Source organism: Delphinapterus leucas, chromosome 12 (assembly GCF_059928025.1).
Source record: "Delphinapterus leucas isolate spDelLeu-1000000601 "Yukka" chromosome 12, BTC_Dleu_Yukka2, whole genome shotgun sequence".
NCBI classification, from domain to species: Eukaryota; Metazoa; Chordata; class Mammalia; order Artiodactyla; family Monodontidae; genus Delphinapterus; species Delphinapterus leucas.
The window spans coordinates 78,097,474-78,122,950 of record NC_143140.1 but is presented as its reverse complement, the minus strand read 5'-3'; the positions used below and the strand labels follow the sequence as shown (position 1 = coordinate 78,122,950).

The 25,477-nt window shown below is 35.3% G+C and overlaps 1 protein-coding gene and 1 long non-coding RNA gene across 2 annotated transcripts in view; one reads left to right on the top strand and one right to left on the bottom strand.

Annotated features, from left to right (window-relative positions):
- Positions 1 to 25,477, bottom strand: part of ADGB (androglobin) — a 193,783-nt gene that overhangs the window by 35,329 nt on the left and 132,977 nt on the right. The window contains exons 21-27 of the mRNA XM_089922105.1: positions 24,237 to 24,372; positions 23,473 to 23,610; positions 21,651 to 21,744; positions 16,978 to 17,112; positions 16,275 to 16,428; positions 10,264 to 10,451; positions 3,762 to 3,946 (exon numbers count right to left, since the gene is read on the bottom strand). Of these exons, the coding sequence (XP_089778231.1) occupies positions 3,762 to 3,946; positions 10,264 to 10,451; positions 16,275 to 16,428; positions 16,978 to 17,112; positions 21,651 to 21,744; positions 23,473 to 23,610; positions 24,237 to 24,372 (1,030 nt within the window). The remainder of the gene's footprint in view (positions 1 to 3,761; positions 3,947 to 10,263; positions 10,452 to 16,274; positions 16,429 to 16,977; positions 17,113 to 21,650; positions 21,745 to 23,472; positions 23,611 to 24,236; positions 24,373 to 25,477) is intronic.
- LOC115802050 (uncharacterized) overlaps positions 1 to 25,477 on the top strand; it is a 456,956-nt gene that overhangs the window by 420,569 nt on the left and 10,910 nt on the right. The window lies entirely within an intron of this gene.

The following is a 25,477-nucleotide window of genomic DNA, read 5'->3' as shown; positions in this document are numbered from 1 at the left end:
GTGTTATTTTTATACTCAGAATCAAGTTCTTAAAATAACTGAATAGGGCTTCCCTGGTGGCACAGTGTTTGAGAGTCCACCTGCCGATGCAGGGGACACGGGTTCGTGCCCTGGTCAGGGAAGATCCCACATGCTGCAGAGCGGCTGGGCCCGTGAGCCATGGCCACTGAGCCTGCGTGTCTGGAGCCTGTGCTCCGCAACGCGAGAGGCCACAATAGTGAGAGGCCCACGTACCGCAAAAACAAAAAACAAAAAACTGAATATATCTCAGAGTATCACTGTTGTCCATTATTTCAGAAATAATTTGTTTATTAAAGGTCCTGTGTAGCCAGACACATCAAGAAAAAAAGGGAGAAGACTCAAATCAATAGAATTAGAAATGAAAAAGGAGAAGTCACAACTGACACTGCAGAAATACAAAAGATCATGAGAGATTACTACAAGCAACTCTATGCCAATAAAATGGACAACCTGGAAGAAATGGACAAATTCTTAGAAATGCACAACCTGCCAAGACTGAATCAGGAAGAAATAGGAAATATGAACAGACCAATCACAAGCATTGAAATTGAAACTGTGATTAAAAATCTTCCAACAAACAAAAGCCCAGGACCAGATGGCTTCACAGGCGAATTCTATCAAACATTTGGAGAAGAGCTAACACCTATCCTTCTCAAACTCTTCCAAAATATAGCAGAGGGAGGAACACTCCCAAATTCATTCTACGAGGCCACCATCACCTTGATATCAAAACCAGACAAGGATGTCACAAAGAAAGAAAACTACAGGCCAATATCACTGATGAACATAGATGCAAAAATCCTCAACAAAATACTAGCAAACAGAATCCAAGAGCACATTAAAAGGATCATACACCATGATCAAGTGGGGTTTATTCCAGGAATGCAAGAATTCTTCAATATATGCAAATCAATCAATGTGATAAACCATATTAACAAATTGAAGGAGAAAAACCATATGATCATCTCAATAGATGCAGAGAAAGCTTTTGACAAAATTTAACACCCATTTATGATAAAAACCCTGCAGAAAGTAGGCATAGAGGGAACTTTCCTCAACATAATAAAGGCCATATATGACAAACCCACAGCCAACATCATCCTCAATGGTGAAAAACTGAAAGCATTTCCACTAAGATCAGGAAGAAGACAGGGTTGCCCACTCTCACCACTCTTATTCAACGTAGTATTGGAAGTTTTAGCCACAGCAATCAGAGAAGAAAAGGAAATAAAAGGAATCCAAATTGGAAAAGAGGAAGTAAAGCTGTCACTGTTTGCAGATGACATGATACTATACATAGAGAATCCTAAAGATGTGACAGGAAAACTACTAGAGCTAAAATGAATTTGGTAAAGTAGCAGGATACAAAATTAATACACAGAAATCTCTGGCATTCCTATACACTAATGATGAAAAATCTGAAATCAAGAAAACACTCCCATTTACCATTGCAACAAAAAAAATAAAATATCTAGGAATAAACCTACCGAAGGAGACAAAAGACCTGTATGCAGAAAATTATAAGACACTGATGAAAGAAATTAAAGATGATACAAATAGGTGGAGAGATATACCATGTTCTTGGATTGGAAGATTCAACATTGTGAAAATGACTCTACTACCCAAAGCAATCTACAGATTCAGTGCAATCCCTATCAAACTATCACTGGCATTTTTCACAGAACTAAAATAAAAAATTTCACAATTTGTATGGAAACACAAAAGACCCGGAATAGCCAAAGCAATCTTGAGAACGAAAAATGGAGCTGGAGGAATCCGGCTCCCTGACTTCAGACTATACTACAAAGCTACAGTAATCAAGAGAGTATGGTACTGGCACAAAAACAGAAAGATAGATCAATGGAACAGGATAGAAAGCGCAGAGATAAACCCATGTACATATGGTCACCTTATCTTTGATAAAGGAGGCAGGAATGTACAGTGGAGAAAGGACAGCCTCTTCAATAAGTGGTGCTGGGAAAACTGGACAGGTACAAATAAAAGTATGAGATTAGATCACTCCCTAACACCATACACAAAAATAAGCTCAAAATGGATTAAAGACCTAAATGTAAGGCCAGAAATTATCAAACTCTTAGAGGAAAACATAGGCAGAACACTCTATGACATAAATCACAGCAAGATCCTTTTTGACCCACCTCCTAGAGAAATGGAAATAAAAACAAAAATTAAAAAATGAGACCTAATGAAACTTCAAAGCTTTTGCACAGCAAAGGAAACCATAAATAAGACCAAAAGACAGCCCTCAGAATGGGAGAAAATATTTGCAAATGAAGCAACTGACAGAGGATTCATTTCCAAAATTTACAAGCAGCTCATGCAGCTCAATAACAAAAAAACAAACGACCCAATCCAAAAATGGGCAGAAGACCTAAATAGACATTTCTCCAAAGAAGATATACAGACTGCCAACAAACACATGAAAGAATGCTCAACATCATTAATCATTAGAGAAATGCAAATGAAAACTACAATGAGATATCATCTCACACCACTCAGAATGGCCATCATCAAGAAATCTAGAAACAATAAATGCTGGAGAGCGTGTGGAGAAAAGGGAACACTCTTGCACTGCTGGTGGGAATGTGAATTGGTACAGCCACTATGGAGAACAGTATGGAGTTTCCTTAAAAAACTACAAATAGAACTACCATATGACCCAGCAATCCCACTACTGGGCATATACCCTGAGAAAACCATAATTCAAAAAGAGTCATGTACCAAAATGTTCGTTGCAGCTCTATTTACAATAGCCCAGAGATGGAAACAACCTAAGTGCCCATCATCGGATGAATGGATAAAGAAGATGTGGCACATATATACAATGGCATATTACTCAGCCATAAAAAGAAACGAAATTGAGCTATTTGTAATGAGGTGGATAGACCTAGAGTCTGTCATACAGAGTAAAATAAGTCAGAAAGAGAAAGACAAATACCGTATGCTAACACATATATATGGAATTTAAGAAAAAAAAGGTTCATGAAGAACCTAGGGGTAAGACAGGACTAAGGACACAGACCTACTAGAGAATGGACTTGAGGATATGGGGGGGCGGGAAGGGTGAGCTGTGACAAAGCAAGAGAGAAGCCTGGACATATATACACTACCAAACGTAAGGTAGATAGCTAGTGGGAAGCAGCCGCATAGCACAGGAGATCAGCTCGGTGCTTTTTGACCGCCTGGAGGGGTGGGATAGGGAGGGTGGGAGGGAGAGAGACCCAAGAGGGAAGAGATATGGGAACATATGTATATGTATATGTATAACTGATTCACTTTGTTATAAAGCAGAAACGAACACACCATTGTAAAGCAATTATACCCCAATTAAAAAAAAAAAAGCCCCTGTGACTATTACATTGCAAGTAATAACTTCAAAGTTTCTGTTAATTTTAATAAGTAGAATATTTTCTAAAAATAATGCATTGGGAATAAAAGTAAAAAAAGTTTTCAAAGTAATAAAAATCTATTTCTTATTCAGAAGTCTAAGAAGGTTCAGGTAATAATTTTTAAAGTACAGTTATAACAAATCTGTTGATCTTCAGAGACTAATTTGGCACACAAAAGCAATAGTTTTTAAAAAATATTTCCCATTATGATATTAAATTTTAGCAATTAAATGTTTACTTGCTATTTTATCTTAAAACATTTAGAAAATCAGTTACATAAACATAAATATCTGTTTATGAATCTAAACCAATTCTAAAAGCCACACTTACACTGGGTGCTCAAGGCTTTCTCATTCCCCAAGAGGTTAATTGCTGGAATGATAACTTGGCCCTTCCCAGTGGAGCTCACGATAACTTCTTCATTTTCTAGGATCTGTAGCTTGATGAATGCATCTGGTTTGGACGTGCGTACCTGTATTGTAACAGGATGTGGTAATGCAACTTTAACTGAATACCTATAAAGAAAAACATTCACTTTTATAAACAAGTATGCTGGTCTTTCCTTCAGATGGCTAAAAGAAACTGTATCATTTGCTGATATGATAATCTACAAGTAAAACCACTTTATAAAGTCAGTTAAAATCCTGGAAATATTAGTGCTATTATAGACTTTGGCAAAAGATCCCAGTATGCTGTGATAAAATGAAGTTAAATATAGGATGTTTATTATCATCATATCCCAAACAGAAAATGTAGCTTTTTATTTAGATATAATAAGCACTCACTTATAAAACTTGATAGACTGCAAACTACTGCCACATCAAACCTTTCCATTACGCCCTCCTCTCTAGTGGGACAAAAAGCACAACTGGCAGTAGCTTTCAAAACCTCACTGTTAACAGTGTTTGTTAAATACTGTTAACAGTATTTTCTTTCACAAAAATACAGAGAAGTCAGAAGTAGTACCTGTCGCTTGTGCTCCCACCCTTTAACCAAGCCGGTTGGGAACCTCTTACAAAAAAGACTGGAAATGTGCAGTCTAATTCCTTCCCAACTCCTTCCTTAATGCAGTCTAAGAGGTTTCTTGTTTTGTTGAGGTTCTTTCCTACTTTAGGTGAATCTTTGCAAATGTTCAGGACCCTATAAACTTTCAATTTCTCTAGAAACTTGCTTTTCTATCTTCTCTCTTCCTTATCTTAAATTTCCCCACTATTTCTCCTTGATATTGGCTTTTGTACCTGTGCAGTTCTCACCCACTGAAAGACAGATCAAAACAAAAAAAAACAAACCGAAAAAAAAAAACTTCAATCAACCCTGTTGACCAGTCTCGGCTCTATTTTATTCCCCAGCTAACAATCTAAGGAGAGTTGTCAACTTCCACTGTCCTCGGCTCATCACCTCCCACTAGCTCACAGCGCTCCACTCTGCCCCCAACCAAGGTGCTAAACTTGCTCTTGCCATGGTGTCAAGCACCTTGTCACCACCCTATAGAAACCTCAGTTCTCATCTTCCTGAACTGTTAGGAGAATCTGACAAAGTCGAATCAACCCTCATTTTCTCTTTCTTCAAAAACTTTTCTCCATGAGCATAATAACTTTTGTACTTCCTATTTCAGGGGTGCTACTTTTAGACTTCTCTCACATTGACATTCCCATACATATCAGAGAATCTTAATATTCTGTCCTGGATCTGACTCTCTTTGTACAAACTTTCCTGGGCACTTCCATGGGCAGAAACAGAATAATGAGTTCCAAATCTGTGCCTCCAGCCCGACTCCCCTGTGGAGTATCCCTTGGACATTTCACTGGTCTACCATGTTTAACACCTAAAAATGACTTAGGACTTCCTTGGTGGCACAGTGGTTAAGAATCCGCCTGCCAATGCAGGGGACACGGGTTCGATCCCTGGTCCGGGAAGATCCCACATGCCACACAGCAGCTAAGCCCGTGCACCACAACTACTGAGCCTGCGCTCTAGAGCCCGTGAGCCACAACTACTGAAGCCTGCGTGCCTAGAGCCTGTGCTCTGCAACGAGAAGCCACCTCAATGAGAAGCCCGCACACTGCAACGAAGAGTAGCCCCCGCTCACCGCAAATAGAGAAAGCCCGCACGCAGAAAGGAAGGCTCAGTGCAGCCAAAAAAAATTTTAAAAAAAGAAAAAGAATTTATTGTCTTTCTGTTGCCCAACCAGCCAATGGGGTTCTCTTCCTGTAACCTCTAACTAAGTAAATGACACTTACTGTCCAACAGTTCCCCAAGTCAAACCCCAATCAACCAACGCTCTCAATTTTACTTCCTTGGTACCTTAAAATCCTTTCTCGTTCCTCTAGATTCATTGTCACTGCCTGTTATGGGTTAAATTGTGTCCCCCTCAAAAACATGCTGGAGTCCTAACCCCCAGCCCCTCACAATGTCACCATTCTTAGAGATATTATCTCCCAGAGATAATCAAGTTAAAATGAGGTCCTTATGAAAAGGGGAAGTTTGGAGACAGAGAGACACAAGGAGAATGGTGCGTGAAGAGGAACAGAAAGACCAGGGTAATAAATCTACGAGTCAAAGAATGCCAATGACCAGAACCCCCTAGAAGCTAGCAGAAGGCATGGTGCATCTTCTCCCTCTCAGCCCTCAGTAGGAATCAGTCCAGCTGGTACTTTGATCTCAGACTTGTAGAGTCAGGATTTCTGTTGTGTAAGCCACCTACTTTGCCAGTTTGTGGGCCTTTGTTATGGCAGCCTTAGCAAACAAATACACTGACTTATTTCACTTGCCATGATCACACACCTGGGTTATTCTGCAACTTCTACGTGGCTGGTTTCCCTGTCTCCAGTTATGTTTCCCTTCATCCATACAACACACTGCAGTCTTCCGAGTGAGCTTTTTTTCCTTTTTGTTTCATGTTTTGTACCTTTTATGATTACATATAATTTCATAACAATAATTTTTCTGTTCTTAGAAATTATATTTAGAGTACTTTTTCAATTCATACGTTGCAGACATAATGTTTTAACACAGTCTATTAATGCCATTTTTCTTAAAATCCTCCAAAGCATCTCAGTGCCTCTACGGTTAAATCTGAATCTCTTCTTGCCTTGAGACCCTTCAGGAAAGGGCCCTGCCAACCTCTGGATCTTACTTCTTGCTATAGCACCCTAGAACCCCATTTTGCAAACAAAACAAAGATCATACTGAAAAGGTCATATTCTCTCTAATTTCTGAATTTTTACATGTGCTACTCAAGCAGTTCTCTCCTCACCTTCCTCTCAACTCATCCTGACAGATTTAGGACCAGCTGCTATGACTAATTTAGGTATTGGGTTCAATATCACTGAGTCTAATAGTGGCCCTGCTGTGTGATACAATGGTTTCCTATCAAAGTAGTTAAAATACTTTATCACAATTGTTATTTTTAGTTACTGGCACATTTCCTTCCTTCTCTCCTTTTTTTTTTTTTTTTTTTGCTTCTAATAGGCAGTATGCAAATATATTACAAGAAGCAGATAGATTAAAAAGAGAATTCTTCAACCCTTTTATTGCCCTCAGTTTATGTGCTTTTGTTTAGTATTTTCTCTAAAATTTTACCTGTATATAAAATATATAAACAACTATAAACATAAGAAAATATACTCGGAACACCATACACAAAGATAAACTCAAAATGGATTAAAGACCTAAATGTAAGGCCAGACACTATCAAACTCTTAGAGGAAAACAGGCAGAACACTCTATGACATAAATCACAGCAAGATCCTTTTTGACCCACCTCCTGGAGAAATGGAAATAAAAGCAAAAATAAACAAATGGGACCTAATGAAACTTCAAAGCTTTTGCACAGCAAAGGAAACCATAAACAAAACCAAAAGACAACCCTCAGAATGGGAGAAAATATTTGCAAATGAAGCAACTGACAAAGGATTAATCTCCAAAATTTACAAGCAGCTCATGCAGCTCAATATCAAAAAAAAAAACCAACCCAATCCAAAAATGGGCAGAAGACCTCAATAGACACTTCTCCAAAGAAGATATACAGATTGCCAACAAACACATGAAAGAATGCTCAACATCATTAATCATTAGAGAAATGCAAATCAAAACTACAATGAGATATCATCTCACACTGGTCAGAATGGCCATCATCAAAAAATCTAGAAACAATAAATGCTGGAGAGGGTGTGGAGAAAAGGGAACACTCTTGCACTGTTGGTGGGAATGTAAATTGATACAGCCACTATGGAGAACAGTATGGAGTTTCCTTAAAAAACTACAAATAGAACTACCATATGACCCAGCAATCCCACTACTGGGCGTATACCCTGAGAAAACCATAATTCAAAAAGAGTCACGTACCAAAATGTTCATTGCAGCTCTATTTACAATAGCCATGACATGGAAGCAACCTAAGTGTCCATCAACAGGTGAGTGGATAAAGAAGATGTGGCACATATATACAATGGAATATTACTCAGCCATAAAAAGAAACGAAATTGAGTTATTTGTAGTGCGGTAGATGGACCTAGAGTCTGTCATACACAGTGAAGTAAGTCAGAAAGAAAAAAACAAATACCGTATACTAACACATATATATGGAATCTAAGAAAAAAAAAATGTCATGAAGAACCTAGGGGCAAGACGGGAATAAAGACACAGACCTACTAGAGAATGGACTTGAGGATATGGGGAGGGGGAAGGGTAAGCTGTGACAAAGTGAGAGAGTGGCATGGACATATATACACTACCAAACGTAAAATAGATAGCTAGTGGGAAGCAGCCGCATAGCACAGGGAGGTCGGCTCAGTGCTTTGTGACCACCTAGAGGGGTGGCATAAGGAGTGTGGCAGGGAGGGAGACGCAAGAGGGAAGAGATATGGGAACATATATATATAACTGATTCACTATGTTATAAAGCAGAAACTAACACACCATCGTAAAGCAATTATACTCCAATAAAGATATTAAAAAGGAAAAAAAAAGAAAATATACTTGGGATATACTGTATATATTGTTCTGTAATTTAGTTTTGTTGTTGATTATCTTTCTTTGCAAAAAATGTGAGCATGTTTGTTAAAGGGAAAAAGATTTTAAGGAACAAATAAATATTAATTATAGAGAAAAATCAGCCAGAATACAATGAATTATTATTTGTGCCTATACTGTCAGAAAGACTTGGGTTTTACTTTTGAAAACCAATTTACCAATATGTATGGTTTCTTTAAAATATTTAATCTCCTTAAAACAATAAATCTTTAGACAATAATCAGAAATTTTCTTTAATATTTACAATAAAATATGCCCATCATATCTCTATTAATACTGTAGAAAAAGTAGAAAAGGAAATTTGTAATAACAGGGAATAACCAATAACCAAAAAACTTGTATATTCATATGAATAATTATTAGATAATCATGAAAAAGAGTTCACAAAATATCTTAACGGCATTGGGAAATGTTAACACTATAATGTTAAGTAAAAAGTCAGATTATAAAACTTTATAATTATGTTATGATTTTAATAATGTTAAACTGTGACTAGAAAAAACATTCTAAGAAAATACAATAGAATACTAACAATTATAGTTTCTAGGCTGTTTGATTATGTGTGATTTTTATTTCCTTAATAAATAACATATTTGCCAAACTTTCTGCATAGAAGAAATATATGAAAAGAGAAGACAAGTATTCTAACAACTCATTTAATGAACATTTAACATTTAATGAAGGCCAACTACGTGTCAGGCATATATCAATACGTCCTGTATTGATAAGACATGGTTCCTGCCTCCAATAAATGTTAATTCTCATGGAGGTGGATGTGAAATTAACCAGATAAAATTTGATATGTCACATTCTCAGAAAGAACCAAAGACTATAGAAACACGACCAGGACTAACTAGTTATATTTGGAGGTTTGGGTATAAAAGATTTGACTCTTGAAAGTGATCCTTAAAAGTGATAAATTTTGCTAGGTGGAAAAATGGAGACAGAATATAACAAGATAAGAGGAAAGGCATGGGCAAGATAAAATCACATCACAAATATGTCAGGAGTTGGTCCATAGCTCCATCAAGAGAGTGCACAGTGTGTTGGGAGGCTGGGCAGGAGTGTTTGTGGCTTGGATTTTACTTTACAGCCAATGGAAATTTGTCCAAAATTTTAAAGACGGGAAATCACATATGTAAATGTGTTTGTTAGAAAGGTAACTACTCTGGTAGTAAAGGATGGATATGTAAATGAATAAGGTGAGAGAGACAGAGAAATAGTTAAAAATGAAGAGTGAATATAATGGAGACATGGACACAGCATTTCTATAGACAAAATATAATGAGGCCCTGAAGTAGTGGAGGACATTGAGAATAAAGAGGAGGGCATAGAGATGAGAGGTATGAGGGAATGAGAATCAAAAGGGCTGATTAATGAAAGAGAGTGGAGTCCATGATGAGGCTATTCATGGAGAATATATAAATACGTATGAAAAGAAGGATGAGTTGGCAGATAAGGAGAAACCTACACAAGAGAAGAGTTAGAGATGGAACAGAACGAGGAGAGAGTAAAAAGAGGGAAGAGTGTTAGGATGTTCAATGAAAGTCAAATACGATGAGGACTAAGAAACTAAGCAACATAGGCTTGATCTTATATAACATTTATATAATCACATTACTCTCTATGTTGTTTCCAAAAGAGTATAAAAGTGAAGTTCAAAATTCACCCAGGATTTTACAGAAAATGTATTGATTTTCATAATATTAACATTTAAAATATTTAAATTTAAAGTCAATTATTTAATACAAAAATTATTAATATTTTCAAAGGAATGCATTTCCTTTCTGTCACATACCTGAATACAATTTTCTTATCATTGGGTATGTAGTAATCTCTGATTTCCTTTATGGCAAAGGTATTACATGGAGTATCTCGAGACAGACATGGGAGTGGATGATAAGAACCAATGAGGCGCATTTTCCATCGTGAGGATGTTACATACACATCACCAGTATATGCTTCAGCCACGAATGTATATCCTTTCTACAGGAAAAAAGAATTACACAGAAGTAAGTGACATTGTCACTAGCCTGTCAAAGGTACAGTAGATGATTTCACAGTATTAAAAGTCTTTATTATCTTAATATACATAAAGATCCTAAAATCTGTTGATAATCAACAAATCACTAGCATGTTTTCAAATCCCTCTCAAAAATTGCTATCTTACATGTTTTTGGAGAAAATGGAAAACTCTAACACTTTTGTTTGTATGGTTCCCTAGCTATAAAAAAAAGTGCTTAACTGTGGTAGATGATTACTACATTTCCTGCTAATTCTCCTAATGCTTCCTAAGGCAGATTTTTATCATTATATCATCCTGGATTAGCCCAATAGCTTCCTACTTGATTTCCCTGTCTTCTCAGTATCATCTTTCTAAATATGAGATGAAAAAGGCAGAAGAGTTTATGGAAATGTAGTGCCCTTAGAATGACCATTGGCAGGTAAAGCTATCAAATTAGCAGCAGATCTGGTTCCATGGAACCCAGATGTGAGCCTGGAGATGAGCTCTTTAGGTTGGAGAAAAGAAGCAGTTAAGGAACCTGGGAAAGTGCTAACAGACAAAAGTTCAAAGTAATTCTGAGTTTATAATTCCATACATTTCTAACAAGACAGAAGAATATAGATTTGTATTCCAGTTGCTCTCTGATGCAGAGGAAGCTCTCCAATGTGTCTAGATTTTTAGGAACAAAAATTAGAAATACACAAGACAGAATGAATTCATAACATTGCAAAAAACACCTAGGAATGTTAACCAAAATTCCAAAACCTGTAATAAGATCAGAATTGCAACACCCATAAGGACCTTTGACATTACGTTTGGGGCAAGAAGAAAAGGAAGATAAATCATGTATGCTAAAGTGTTTTTATCAGCAAAGTGCAGATTTATTGCTGTTTTTGTTATTATTTGGGCTTGTGGTAGTAATCTATTAAAGAAGCAAAACAAAATTACATGACTCTGATTTTGTCTAGACTCAGAGAACAATTTTGAGAGGAATAAAAGTTTATAAAATGGTAGGATAGATATTGGTAAGTGAAAGTCTAAAGCTAAACCAGTGATAGGATTTTGAGAGGACCTGGTGACTCTAAACCGACCTCAAGACTCTGTAATAGAAGAGTAACATAATCGAGTACTGAGAAACCTCATAGATAAGTATTTCAAATCACAGGTTATGGTCTTTGAAAAATTATGAAAAAATATATGTCAAACAATTCTAAAGGATTAACTGTGTAACCAGGTGTTTTTATTTTTTTTTAACCTTAGACACTAGTTCTGTGGACATATGTTAGAAAAAGTTGACCTAAAATAGGCTACATATGTGTCAAATGCCTGGCAAGTGCCAAAATGCGAATGCAATCATGGGCTACAAAACAATGGAGTTAATGATCCTCCTTCAGATGGGTTGGAATTCCCTTTAGAGGCTGCATTTAGTTCTGGGAACTACATTTTAGAGGAGACTTAGATAATTTGGAGAAATGTTCAAAGATCAAGAATTGTGACGAAAGGAAAACCATACCACAAGAAGGATGACTGAAGCTATGCTTGTATTCATACAGCTCTATATTCTCCTCCTCATTCTATTTTATTCTAAAAAGACCCAGAGTGAGAGGTTAGAAGAAGGAGGTATTTGACAGAGGGAATGGCTATGCTTGTTGCAATCCTAAATTTACAGTTTAGAAATAATAGTTAAATGGAGATAGAGTGTTTTTCTGCATATTGACTCAAAATGTGTCATTTAAAGCTACCCCCTAAATTCAAGTTTAGTCTAGAAAGGGAGGTCTTCACTGGGATTACTAAACAAAACCCAAACCAAACCCAAAATATGCTAGGTATAAACAAGAGTCAGATTCTTATGTGGTTCAACTAAATATCCTTAAATATCCCTACAAAAATTAAGTATCAGTGGCTAATATTAGTATTATACATATTATATTAGTATACTTATCTAGTGAAGTAGTATAATACTAGTGAAGTGAAGTATACTAGTGAAGATTAGTATACTTATCTAGTGAAGTAAAGAGCTCATCTCTAGAATTTAATGACATCTATGATCTTGATAGAGTCTCCCTTTGAATGATATCAGCTTTTTCATATGGATCTTTGGGACTTTTGATTTCCAATCACAAATGAAATAAATTTTTATATTCAAAAGGAAATCTAGGCCAAACTTGACAAACAGACATTATAAAAATAACCCATCAATTGTTCCTGGTGTGAAGACAAGTTTGTTAACAAAGAACTAGTTATCTCTTATAGTGTTTGGTTTAACCCAAGATATTCTGCTGGAGATAGGCAAGGTTTATCAATAAATTTCCCAAGCTATAATTTTTAATAAATTGCTATTTACTAGGACATAAGGGAGAATAAATATAGTGCAAAAGGGAGTTGTATGGAGGGTCAAATTATATTAGGGTCAAATAAATTCAGTTTTTAAGTACCTGTTTGATGTACAGAAATTGTCTTTTATTGGCAAATTCTTCTATTTTTAATTGAAATATAAATACTCTTTCAAAGCAATTAGAAAAATAACATATTGGTGCACAGACTTTGAGTTTTTAAAAATTACATTTAAGTATATAACTCCAAATATACATAACTGCACACAAAAATATTGTCTATCAGATTTTCTAATAAAATGTAAATGTGAAGTAAATGTGCAAAATTTAATACAAACTAAAAATGATTTAAGTCCAATTTACAATTTGATAATATCTTCAAATTTAGTAAAATCAGACTACGTTATTGAGAAAATTTGTATCTCATGAAAAATAGAAAAAAATGATAAGCTTTTAATAAAAGATGAGTTTTTAAAGTATAATGAAATAGTATAAAAACTCGTTAGTAAAATATAAAGTTTTAACAATAGTTATACACAGCCACACACCTCTATGTATAGATATAAATGGATTAAATGATTTCATGAAAAATTTAATTGCCCTGATTTTTAAAAAGTTTCCTAAAATCCTAAAATCTCTAAAATAGTTTAACAGTGAACAAGTAGAATTTGAAATTAAAAACAAATTACATTAGCATCCACAAAACTGAAATACTTAGATATAAATCTAACAAAATGTGTATGAAAAAAATTATAAAACTCTGATGAACAAAGTCAAAGGAGAACTTAAAAAGTGAAGAGATATTCTATGTTCATGGATAGGAAGAATCAACACTGTGAATATTTCAGTTATTTCCAACTTGATCTATAGATTTAATGCAATATCAATCAAAATCTCAGCATGCTATTTTATGGATACCAACAAACTGGTTGTAAGGTTTACATGGAGAAGACCAAGAATAACCAACACAATACTGAAAGAGAAAAACAAAGTTGGAGAACTGAAACTAATCGACTTTAAGACTTGCTATAAAGCTGCCATCATTAAGACAGTGTCATTTTGACAAAGTAACAGACATACAGATCAATGGAATAGAATAGACCCAGAAATAGACCCACATAAATGTAGTGAACGGATCTTTGCCCAAAGAGCAAAGGCAATACAATGGATCAAAAACAGTCTTTTCAACAAATGGTGATGGAAAAACTGGACACCCAAAGCAAAAAAGAGAATCTAGACACAGACCCTCACCCTTCACAAAAATTAACTCCAAACGTATTACAGACCAAAATGTAAAATACAAAACTATAAAACCCTTAGAGGGTAACATAAGAGAAAGCCTAGGAATCTCTTGGGTATGGCAATGACTTTCCAGATCCAACAAAAAAGGCATGATCCACGAAACTGGATCCATGAATTTTAATGAAGCTGGACTTTATTAAAATTAAAAACTTTTGCTCTGTCAAAGAACATGTCAAGAAAATGAGAAGACAAGCCATAGACTGGGAAAAAATATTTGCAAAAGACACATATGATAAAGGACTGTTTCCAAAATGTACAAAAACTTTTAAAACTCAATAATAAGAAAACTAACAACCTGATTTAAAAATTGGCCAAATATTTAACAGACACCTCATCAAAGAAGAAATACAGATGGCAAATAAGCATACGAAAAGATGCTCCACATCATATGACATCAGAGAAACTAAAACAACAATGAAATAACACTACACAGGTATTAAAATGGCCAAAACCCAGAACACTGACAACACCAGATGCTGAGGAGGGTATGGAGCAACGGGAGCTCTCATTTATTGCTGCAGGAATGAAAAATGTTACAGACATTTTGGAGGCCAGTTTGGTGGTTTCTTACAAAACTAAACAGTTTGGCGGTTTCTCACTATATGATCCAGAAATTATGCTTCTTGTTATTTACCCAAAGGAGTTAAAAACTTATGTCCATACAAAAACATGCACACTTTGTTCATGATTGCCAAAACTTGGAAGCAGCCAAGGTGTTCTACAGTAGGTGAATGGATAAATAAATGGTGGTATATCCAGACATGAAATATTATTCAGCGTTAAAAATAAATGAGCTATTAGCCATGAAAAGACATGAAGAAAGCTTAAATGCAAGTTTTAAAGTGAAGGAAGCCAATCTGAAAAGTTTTCTTATGTACTATATGATTCCAACTTTATGACATTTTGGAAAAGACAAAAAAAAAACTATGGAGATAGTAAGAGGATCAGTGGTTGGCAGGGCTTGGGGTGGGTGGATAAATAAGTGGAACACAGAGGATTATTAGGGCAGTAAAAATACTCTGCATGATCTCATAGTAATGGATGCATGTCATTTTACATTTGTCTAAACCCATAGAAGGTACAACACACATACAAACAGCGAACCATAATGTAAACTATGGACTTTGTGTGATTATGATGTGTCAAGGTAAAATGAGCAACTGTAACAAATGCACCACTCTGGTAGGGGATGTTGATAATGAGGAAGGCTGTGCATGTGGGGGAGAAGAGAGTATAAGGGCTATCTCTGTACTTTCCTCTCAATTTTGCTGACTCTAAAAAATAAAGTCTTATTTTAAAAAATTCTTAAAATAACTCAAAAGAACTATCAGGTTCTTTTAAGGAGTGATATTCTATATCTTTTATTCCTATAAACCAGTATTCATCAGGTAGATATGTCTAAATTTATACAAAATAATGCATAGAACCATAGAAGTCAGTCACAACCACAGCTCGAAGAGAAAAATAAAGAGGTTCAAAGCCATACAACTAAAGAATGGAACACCAGAGCTACAGGAGATCTCCTGATTTACAGTGCACATATACACTAGCTTTTATCGTGCTTCCCTCTTAGAAGAAATGACTGGAAACACAAAAATGAGGTTCAGGTAAATAGAGAAGTAACATGATTTGCGTGGACATCAACCATCAGGGTCTGTATTCAGTAGGAGTAATGTGCCAAGAGTGTCTATTCTTGAAGGAACCTGGGTAGCCCTGGAAAAGACTGGGGCTGCTGGGATGGTGAGTGGCTGTGTGATCACAATCTTCTGACATGTTTAGGAATAGAATAAAAAACCCACTGGGAAGCTGAGAAAACCTGCTGCTTTGGTTTGGTTTAGGGATAGGAATAAATGTGCTCTTTACCTCCATTTTCATTTTAAGGGTTTGTATGATTTTATGATTTTAATAATGAGAATTTCTAACTTTTCCTTTTGTCATATTTTCTTTGGATAAAAGATAAGAAGGAGGGCTAAAAGGTGAATGTTCTAGCACTCGCATTAATTACCTTTTGCTGTCAAATACATGGGACTTCCATGGAGAAAGACCAGGACCCTATTCCTCTGTTATGTAGATTGAAAACACATCTGTTCTGCCTTCTGTTGGAACCTCTCAGGGTGCTGACTTCTCACTGCTATTCTATCATATGAGGAGAATAAATTTTACACCTACCTTATTCTTAGTATAAAGATAAGGCACCACTTTTTGGAATACCTTTGGCACTTCTTCCATTGTGTCATTATTAACAACGTGGAGCATACAGACTGGAAGTGTAGTATATACTTTGGGAACCAAAGTCATATCTTGAGGAACCAAAAATGTTTCTCTGTAATTACAAAAGCATGAACTTTCCCTTGACATGAATCATAAAGAAAGTTTGAAATTAGGTTTGATGCTAAGAAATAAAAACATAAGTTTAAAGTTGCAAATAACTTAAAAGCAGCATACTGTTTTCCTTTAAAATTCTTATTGATACACTATTTTGTCATGCAAATGCAAACCTTTTAAGAAATCCCATTTATAAGTAATTTGTGACTCTTACCTAATAGGCTATTGCTTCGAAATTAGTACATTTATTTATATACGGAAAGCGTCTCAATTTATTTTATTATGTTTACTATACTCATAAAAAGTTCTAACAATTAACACTTCACAGTCTTCATATTTTGTTTAAAGAAACATGAATAAAAATTTCTATAATATCTCATTTATGCATAGCAGATATGGAAGAAATTTTAACTAACTTCTGAAAGCAACTTAAACGTTCATATTAATACTTTTACTACTATCATAAAGAATCATAAAGAAAGCTCTGTATATATGAATATTTCATGCCACTTAAGAGTGATATTACTTGCCAATATGATAGCCTCACCTGAATACTATAAACCAAGTATTTGGTGGCTGGTCTGCATAAGTCACAGTGTAGTCAGCAAAAGCAATCTTAGTTTCTTCATCTTGATAGCATGGATAAGATTCCATAGACTTGCACTTACTTTTAAACATTAGTCTAAAAATTTAAAAATAATTTAAGTACCAATGGTAAAACAACTTTTAAAATAAATTCTATTTACAAAAAAGAAATAGGCAAAAAAACAGCATAAAATATCGTAGTACATTGTTGGCTAGATTGAGTCCTTCATCAAATGGGGGCTCGTGGTGCACGGCACCAAAGCAGGAGAGCCCATTCCAGATTGACCATGATGTCTATCAAAGGTGCCCAAAGTTATTTGAAGTTCTTAGTCAAGAGAGAACCTAATTCATGATCTAAGGAGTAACTGAAATTTATAGATGGGAAATCAGCACTAAAGTTCAACCTATAAGGGTGATGAAACTAGAAGCAGGCAAACTAGCAATAAAACTGGGTGGAAGCCACTGAAGGTCTGGGGTTGACTGGAGACTCAATACTAGAATGGAGTTTAAAGTGAGTAATGGATTTGGAAAAAAAGACTAAAAAACCCCCTGAAAATAGAGGCCACAAACAAGGGGAGAGTGCCAGAGTTTTCCTTCTACATGATTTCTGGTGCAACTGAGGTTTCTCCATGTTTGACCCCTGGAAGCCTGTGGCATATTCCAGAACATGATGGAAGTGATGAGAGAGATCCTCCAGGTCCTGTACCTCCCACTCTGCCAGGAACCGGACCCAGCCTCAGTAGCACCAGGAATCTCAGGTCTTTTATACAATGTCTTGGGTATTAGCTGGGACAGAAGCTATAATGGCCATAGGAATGGTTCTCTGTTAGAGGTCTAGACAGAGCTAGAGGTGCTCTTGGCTTGCAGAAGGTGGATGGCTCAACTGTACTGTCACGGGGAAGCAGAGCCATAGAGATCCTCACAGAGGATAGGATTCACATGCTCCATTTGATCACTGGTCTTTGGTGGTGGGAGGAAAATGACAGGTTTATATTTGGAAGGATTTAAAAAAGCTTTTCAAAATAATGACAAGAACAAAGACCAGGGCAATTATATATTCTAATTCTTCTGGGGCAGTCCTGGTTTAGGCTCATATCCCTGGTATAATTATTAATAGTGCTCCCCCGTTCCCTGTCAGAGTGTCCCAGTTTGGTTGATAAATAACCTGATCACCCTCACTAGGAAGTATGACGTGATGGTCGGTCAATGCAGAGTACCCCTGTCAATCATATGGGGGCTGGCTGAGTCTAAATGCAGGAGCTGGCTGAGCCAGTACAGGAACTAAGCAGGCCACGTAGGGAACTGAGTGCAATGGGTCCCACCACGATTCTAAGAGAAGGGTGCAATTTAAAGGCTTTCCAGACTGTCACTGTTTCCATCACACATTCTACTATTTTTCATATACCTCAGGAAATTCTAATGAGTATAGGACCATCAAAATCCTGATGTACCATGTGGAATATCTTAAACGACCCATAGAGAGATATCCCTGACATAATCAAAAGATTTAGTTTTAACTTTGCATCCTAGGACAGAGAGAAAGTTATATTGGAAAACTGAGCCTTGCCCAAAGTCAACTGTTGAAGTTGTGCCCCTACAGGTCTGAGAATGCAAGGCTAGGCTCAAGGACCTCAAAGTTACTCATGTACTACTACTAATAATAGCAATATTTATAATAACTAATGTTGTGTAATGGCTCAATCTGTAGCATTGTGCTAAATAATTTTCCAGGATTACCTTAATTTATCTTTTCAGCTTTATAAAGGAATAATACTATGAAGTAGATATTATTATCCTTATATTACAGATGAAAAAAACTTAATTTTATGTTCAGAGAGGATAAGAAACTTACCCCAGGTCACACATCTGATAATTAGTAGAAGTGGGGTTAGCATTAGGTCTTATACCAAAAGGTGTGCTTTTGACCGTGTAATTAATGCCTTCTAGGATGAGGAGGTAGCTTTGGATGCTCCTGACATTTAAGTTTAAAGATGGGTGAGACTTGTGAGTTTCATCCGTTCAATAGATTGGGGTGTGCAACTCAAACTATTGAAAGAGCATGGCCAATATCTGCATTGGATATTCACTGAGTTTCTTTCTGGGAAATGCTCTTGGCTATGGTAGAAGGAACACATGGAGAGGAACGCCAGCTCCCTGAAGGAGTTATGCCTGTGTTTCAAATACACCTCCATAGTGAACTGACCTGAGTCCCTAATAGGGCAACACATGATTTTAGCACTCCATTTACATGAAAATTAGATGTAATTTCTGGGCCAGAAATCGTCCTTACAATGTTGAAGCAGTTTGGAGAAAGAGGTTCTTCGTGCTCTCTGTGTCTGTCCAAACAATTGGGGTCTTAGGCAGAAGAGTACCCGTTTTAGAAAACAGGCTTCTGGAGCAAAAGTTTAATCAAGCTGAATTATCAGGTGATAGCAGTATCCACAGGTCAGGACTTGGGTGAGGTGAGTGAGGTACTCGCTCTCAGGGTTGGGAAAATACAAATTTGGATTTTTTCCAAATTAAAAATTTTGACATTTGGCTCATCATGAAATTTTTCAATAACTTTAGGTTATTTTAAATTTTTATATGTTTACATGCATAATTTTCTATTTGTCGCTTATAAATATAAGTCCAATCGTTATTTCATTTTGACCTTGTATCCAGAAACTTTTCTTTAATTTTCTCATTAATTCTAATAAATTCATATAGATTTTCTGGCATTTTCTACATATATAACCATGTTGCCTGTAAACAGTGGTTTTATTTCTTCCCTTCAAACTCTAGTGACTTTTATTTTGCTTTATTGCCTTTTTGCCCTTCACAAAATTCCAGGACTATCTTGAATAGAAGTGTTTGGTCAGGCGTCTTTGTCTCATTCTCAAACTCAAGAAAAAGCTTTCAAAATTTCACCACTAATCATGTTTGTAGTAATTGCTTAAAAATAGTAGATACCATAACATATTAAGGAAAGTCTTCTCTAATCCTAGTTTGCTAAAAAATTTTAAAATTTTGAATTTTTGTTAAATTTTTTCAAATGTTTTTTTCTGAACCTAGCCAGAGAACCGAGTGATTTGTTCCTTTTCCCTGTTAATGTGCCAAATTGATGAATTTCCTAATGTTAAACCACTATTACACGTCTTAGATTGGGAGAGCCACTTGGTTATAAGGTATTATTCTTTTTATATAATTCTGAGTTTGATTTGCTAATATTTTATTACATTTTTTCATCTAATTTCACGAGGGCATTCGGTTTGCAATTTCACTTTTTTTTACTGTCCTTGTTGAGTTTTTTAAATCAAGGTTATGAGTTGGTAAATGTCTCCTCTATTTTTCTGTTCTCTGGAATATGTATAAGATTAATCTGATTTCTTAAATTCACTTGTGGATCCATTAGCATATTGCTAGCGAATGTATTATGTATCCTTGCCCTACCGGTGTTTCATCTAGATTATTACTTTTACCACTTCTGCAATAATGCTAGAACCTTAGAACTCTTTAAAGCTTATTACCCAACTTCTGCATTTTGCATTGCTAAGGTTAAGAATTTACTCTTACATATGGCTCTTAGTGTGATTGTCCTTTGAAAATAGTGTGTCTTATTTCTCTGGTTACTTTGAAGGTTTTTCTTTTGGCCTTTGGTTTTCAGCAATTTGACTACAATGAGTCTGGGTATGGTTCTCTTCGTGTCCTTCCTGCATGGAGTGTGCATGCAGAGTCTCTTGAAAATATGGGTTGATGTATTTTATCAGTTTTGGAAATTTATCAGCTATTATCTTTTTACATTCTGGGACTATAATGATACAAATATTAGACTTTCTAAGCATGTTCCCCATGTCCCTTAGTTCTTTCCTTATTTTCCACTATTTTTCTATTGACCTATCTCCCATTTCACTAATCTCTTCCTCTATTCTTCCTGATCTGCTGTTAACTAATTAAAAAGTTTTAAATTTCGGTTGTTAAAAATCTTATTTATGTAATTTCCATTTAACTGTGTTTTATTAATCTAGACTTTTATTTTCTCTTTCTTTAACCTTTATTTTCTTGGGCATTTCCATAATACTTACCTTTAGAGATTTGGTCTGCTAGCTCCTACATCACCAAGTGGTCTTCTTCTTTTATATATATATATATATATATATATATATATGATTTTCTCTTAGTTTTTTCAGATTATCCTGCTTTGAACATGGCTTGTGGTTAAAATGCAGTTTTCCTAAGGCTCAATCTACTTCACACTTGTCCCTGTTTCTAGAATGTTGTCCTCCAGGGATTTCAACTGACAACTTTCATTGTTTACTGGAGTCTTCTCCCCTAGCAGGTCCTAAACTCTAACTTTTATCTCTTTAGCACCAAAAGACTTCAAAAAAACTCTGTTTTGCTTCTCAGAGGTTTTATTCTTAGGGTATTAGATAAGTGCAATGAAGACAAACAAAAAGTAGGAAGTGTGGAAGTTCAGAAGCAGTGGTATGTTTCTAGCTGCGATGATTAGGAAAAACTCAACAAATATAGTAGCATTTGAACTGGAACTTATAGTAAGATCATTATACCACTTTACCTTAAGAAAGGTACATCATTAGGTTACAGTAGGAAACAATAAGAAAGGTTACAATAAGAAACATCATTACACTGCTTTACCTTAAGAGAGAAATCGCATACTGTTCTATATTCTGTTCCAGCACAGCCCAAACTTTCTGAAGAGTATCTGCAACACTGGTATTTTCCTTTGTGCCTAAAAATAACAGTAAAAAATAGCAATATCAAGGCTGTAAGGTGCCTGAAAAATCATTTTGTTCTAAGCCCTCCTTTTACAGGTGAGGGAGTTGAAACTTACCAGTAAGGTAATATCCAAAGTCTGAAGCTTTACTAGCAGTAAACCATGTTTAAAACATAAAGCTATGAATCTCTAGTCAAGAGCTCTGCGCTCACAATTTTATGCTCTTTCCCTTCATCTTTAGTTTAAAAATTATAAAGTGCTCTTTGATCTAATTGAAGATACTCATCAAAGCATTTAAAATGAGAGGTCATTTATCACACCAAAAAAAATCCTTATGAAAGCTCTTGTGTCAGAAAAAATAATCCATCCAATTTTTCTAAAAAACAATGGCTAATAGGATCTCACTGAAGCTTAATCTAAAGCATAATCCACGAATGGCTTAAGAGGTGATTTGGCAAGAAAAATGCAAATCCATAATAAGTGCCTCAAATTTAACATGTCAGAAACTGACTTTTTTTCTAATTATCCTAATTTCTTCACAGTACTTACTCATATCTGAAATCAGTATCTTAATATATTTACTTTCTGCTATATGCCTGTGACCACTACAACACAAGATTCATCAGAGCAGAAACCTTGTCAGTTTTACTCTATAAGGCCAGAATCTAGAACAGTTCTGCTAAACTGTTATTATTCAATAAATATGTGTTGAGTGAAAGAATGCAAATGCTACTGAAATATTATTAAGCTGCTCATTTTTGTCTTTATAAAGAGAAAACAATCATTGTATGAATATAATTTTTACAGCATATATGGACATGTGTATTTTACCACATATTTAATTGGATGAATTTATAATTAATTTTTTTCTGATAGAAAAAAATATAAAAATCAAGCGACAGCAATATTTTTCTACCACAAAACTATGCAATATAGTTTGTTTCTTTTTACACTTGTGTATCTATAGTTTTTACTGCTTAGATGAACATTTTGGTATTTCTCATTAAATGTTTCAGAGATATGTTTACAACAAAATGTTTCAAAATACTCAAAAGAATTCTATTGGAGGCAAAGCTTTTTCTCTAAAAGCGTTAACAAAAATTGAAGAATGAAAATAATTGAATATAATTTTTTTGCCTCTGCAGTGTATTATTTTGAGCTGTTAAAATAGACCTCACGAAATAGTTTACTTCATATGCATAAATATATTTGATTTAATAAATATAATAATATACTTTAAAAGCATTTTATGCCTTCTAAATGTATGTCACCACAGGCATATATGGAAGCTTCTTCATTAAATTCATTCATTCATTCACTCATTCATTCATTTGCTTCTTTGAAAAATGGTCTAGAAATGTAAAAACTGTCTATGACTTAGCTGAAATTGACTGCTAAAGCATTCTGCTAGGCAAAGGGGATGGACGGAGAAAAAGGCCAGTTTCCTGTTTTTTAAAGAACGCATGATAGATTGGGAAAATACAGCTGATCATTCATTCATTCTTTCAGCCAGTATTTGTTGTGTGCTCAGTCTGTACTAGGCATTGCACTATATTCCAGGAACAAAAAGCATGCATGTACTGACATGCATCCTGAACTCAAGGAAATTCAGTATTGATAGAATTAAAAAGAATTAGCTGAGCCGTAAAGTAGAATGACTCTAAAATGCTTTCTGTTAGCACGTAAACAAATATTCATCCTTATTTATGCAAGTTCATTTTATAAATGATTGAAAAAGTATACCTGGTGTTCTAGCTTTCATAAGTAATCTGACGTACGTCCCTCTCCACATGGCTTGAATTTTAATTGCTGCTGCTACTTCCTCAGGAGAATACTCTTTGTCACTTATTGACACATTATATTTAACATCTACCCATTCCGCTGGAAAGAGAAAAACAAACTTTGGACTGAAAGTTATATCTAATCTCTACCCCAATTTTCACTGCCTTTAACTATTAAAGCCCTCTAATGTATAAAGTGCCACTACGATAGATTTGTTGTTATATTTAACATTGCCTTCCGCAGGTGGTTCTTTTTTAGAATATAAACATTCTGGAGAAGGGAAACACTAAATATTGACACTTTAGTGAACTAGTATTGATTCCTATGTGAAAGTAGCATGAAGGTTCTTTAAAATTGAAACAAAATGTTAAAATGGTGGGAATAGAACATCGGAAGAGGAGGAAATGAGGGTTACTTAGATCAGAGAATCTTCCCTGAATTACTCCAGTGCTACTGTATATATAGTGATTGTCATGCTCTTTAAGGTCAGGAACAAATAAAACTGGGAAATTCTGGGCTTCCCTGGATGTATGTGGGACAGGGGACACACGTCAGATCTTTGGAACCTTTTGAGCTTCTCAGGGCATAGCCTGAACTCTACAACTGTTAATATAGACCGATTCTACCTACTCCACAAAAATTTTGAGTATACTTTTCTCAAATTATTTAGCCCATATAAGACTAGGAATTCCTTTGTCACATAAATATCTAAAATTAATCAGTACCTAAAGAAGCCTCTTCCAAAGAAGAATCAAGTAAGTCCAAGTCCAAAACCATAGCACGGAATGCAAATTTGAGGTTGGGAAGAGGTTTTGCTATTTGAGCTTTTTTCATTAAATGCCATAAAGAAATACGAAAAACCTGAAAAAGATAAAATGCACTAGTATATTTTTTAAATCAAGAAAATACCCTTACCTGGCCAGAGAGCCTCTAAAAAACTTGAGATACTCTAAAAATAAAAACTATGTATTTCTCAGATATACACACCATCTAGCAGAAGACTCTTTGCAGACTCCCTCATCTGGTAAAAGATGAAAATTATTTATCATTTGACTAATTTTAACTTAATAAGCTTTAATCACCACAACAATGTTTATAATGTACATTCAATTAAAATATAACATTAAATGGATTGAGGAGATATAGTGTAAGATAAAAAATAAGGTTCTTATGCCTAAGCAAGTTAAATACCAGATTTCTTTTATCCCAAGATGCCACCCATTATAAGACACACTATTAGTTCCTGTGCTTCAAGAAAGAAAATATGCCACTCAAAGTTTTTAATCACTTTTTTGTCACTTACGAGTATTTACTTCCTATTGAAAAAGCTCTTTTAAATTTATTTAGGCATAACTTTTTCATCATGTATCACACTTAAACGTACATGAAAAAATAAACTACATAAATTGGTTAAGTATTCTGAAAACTTATTCATACTCAAACTCCTACTCTTGTAAATCACTTTTTGTAAACAGTAAACGTGTGTTTTGTTTGTTTGTTTTTTTAAACGTGTGTTTTTCTATGCAGTTTTGTCCTTTGTGTTGTCAAAGGCTTTGAAAATGCACCATTGCCTAAAGAGTGTTCTCCTTTTCTGCCTGGGGTTTTTCTCAAGCCACCAACCCTCATTCAGGAAGTGCTGATGCTGAGTTGTTCTTGATCTCACCAAAGAGGACCACTGGAAGGTTTTTAGACCGCATCCAGAACACATATCCCTTCTTCCAAGTTTTTTTTTTCATGGCTTTTACCCTGAAATGCTGATGGATTCCATATATCCAGTCATACCACTGGGAATAACAACCAGCCACTGCACATTTCTGCTTGCTTACTTGTAGCTATTTACATGTTCACAGGGAGTAAAGTGCTTGGTGAATTAGGTAGGGCTCCTGGGGCACTATTTGTGGTGACTTTCAGCCAGTCATACCTCTCCCTCTCTCTCTTTTCCTGAGCCATGGGGGAGTCATTCTGG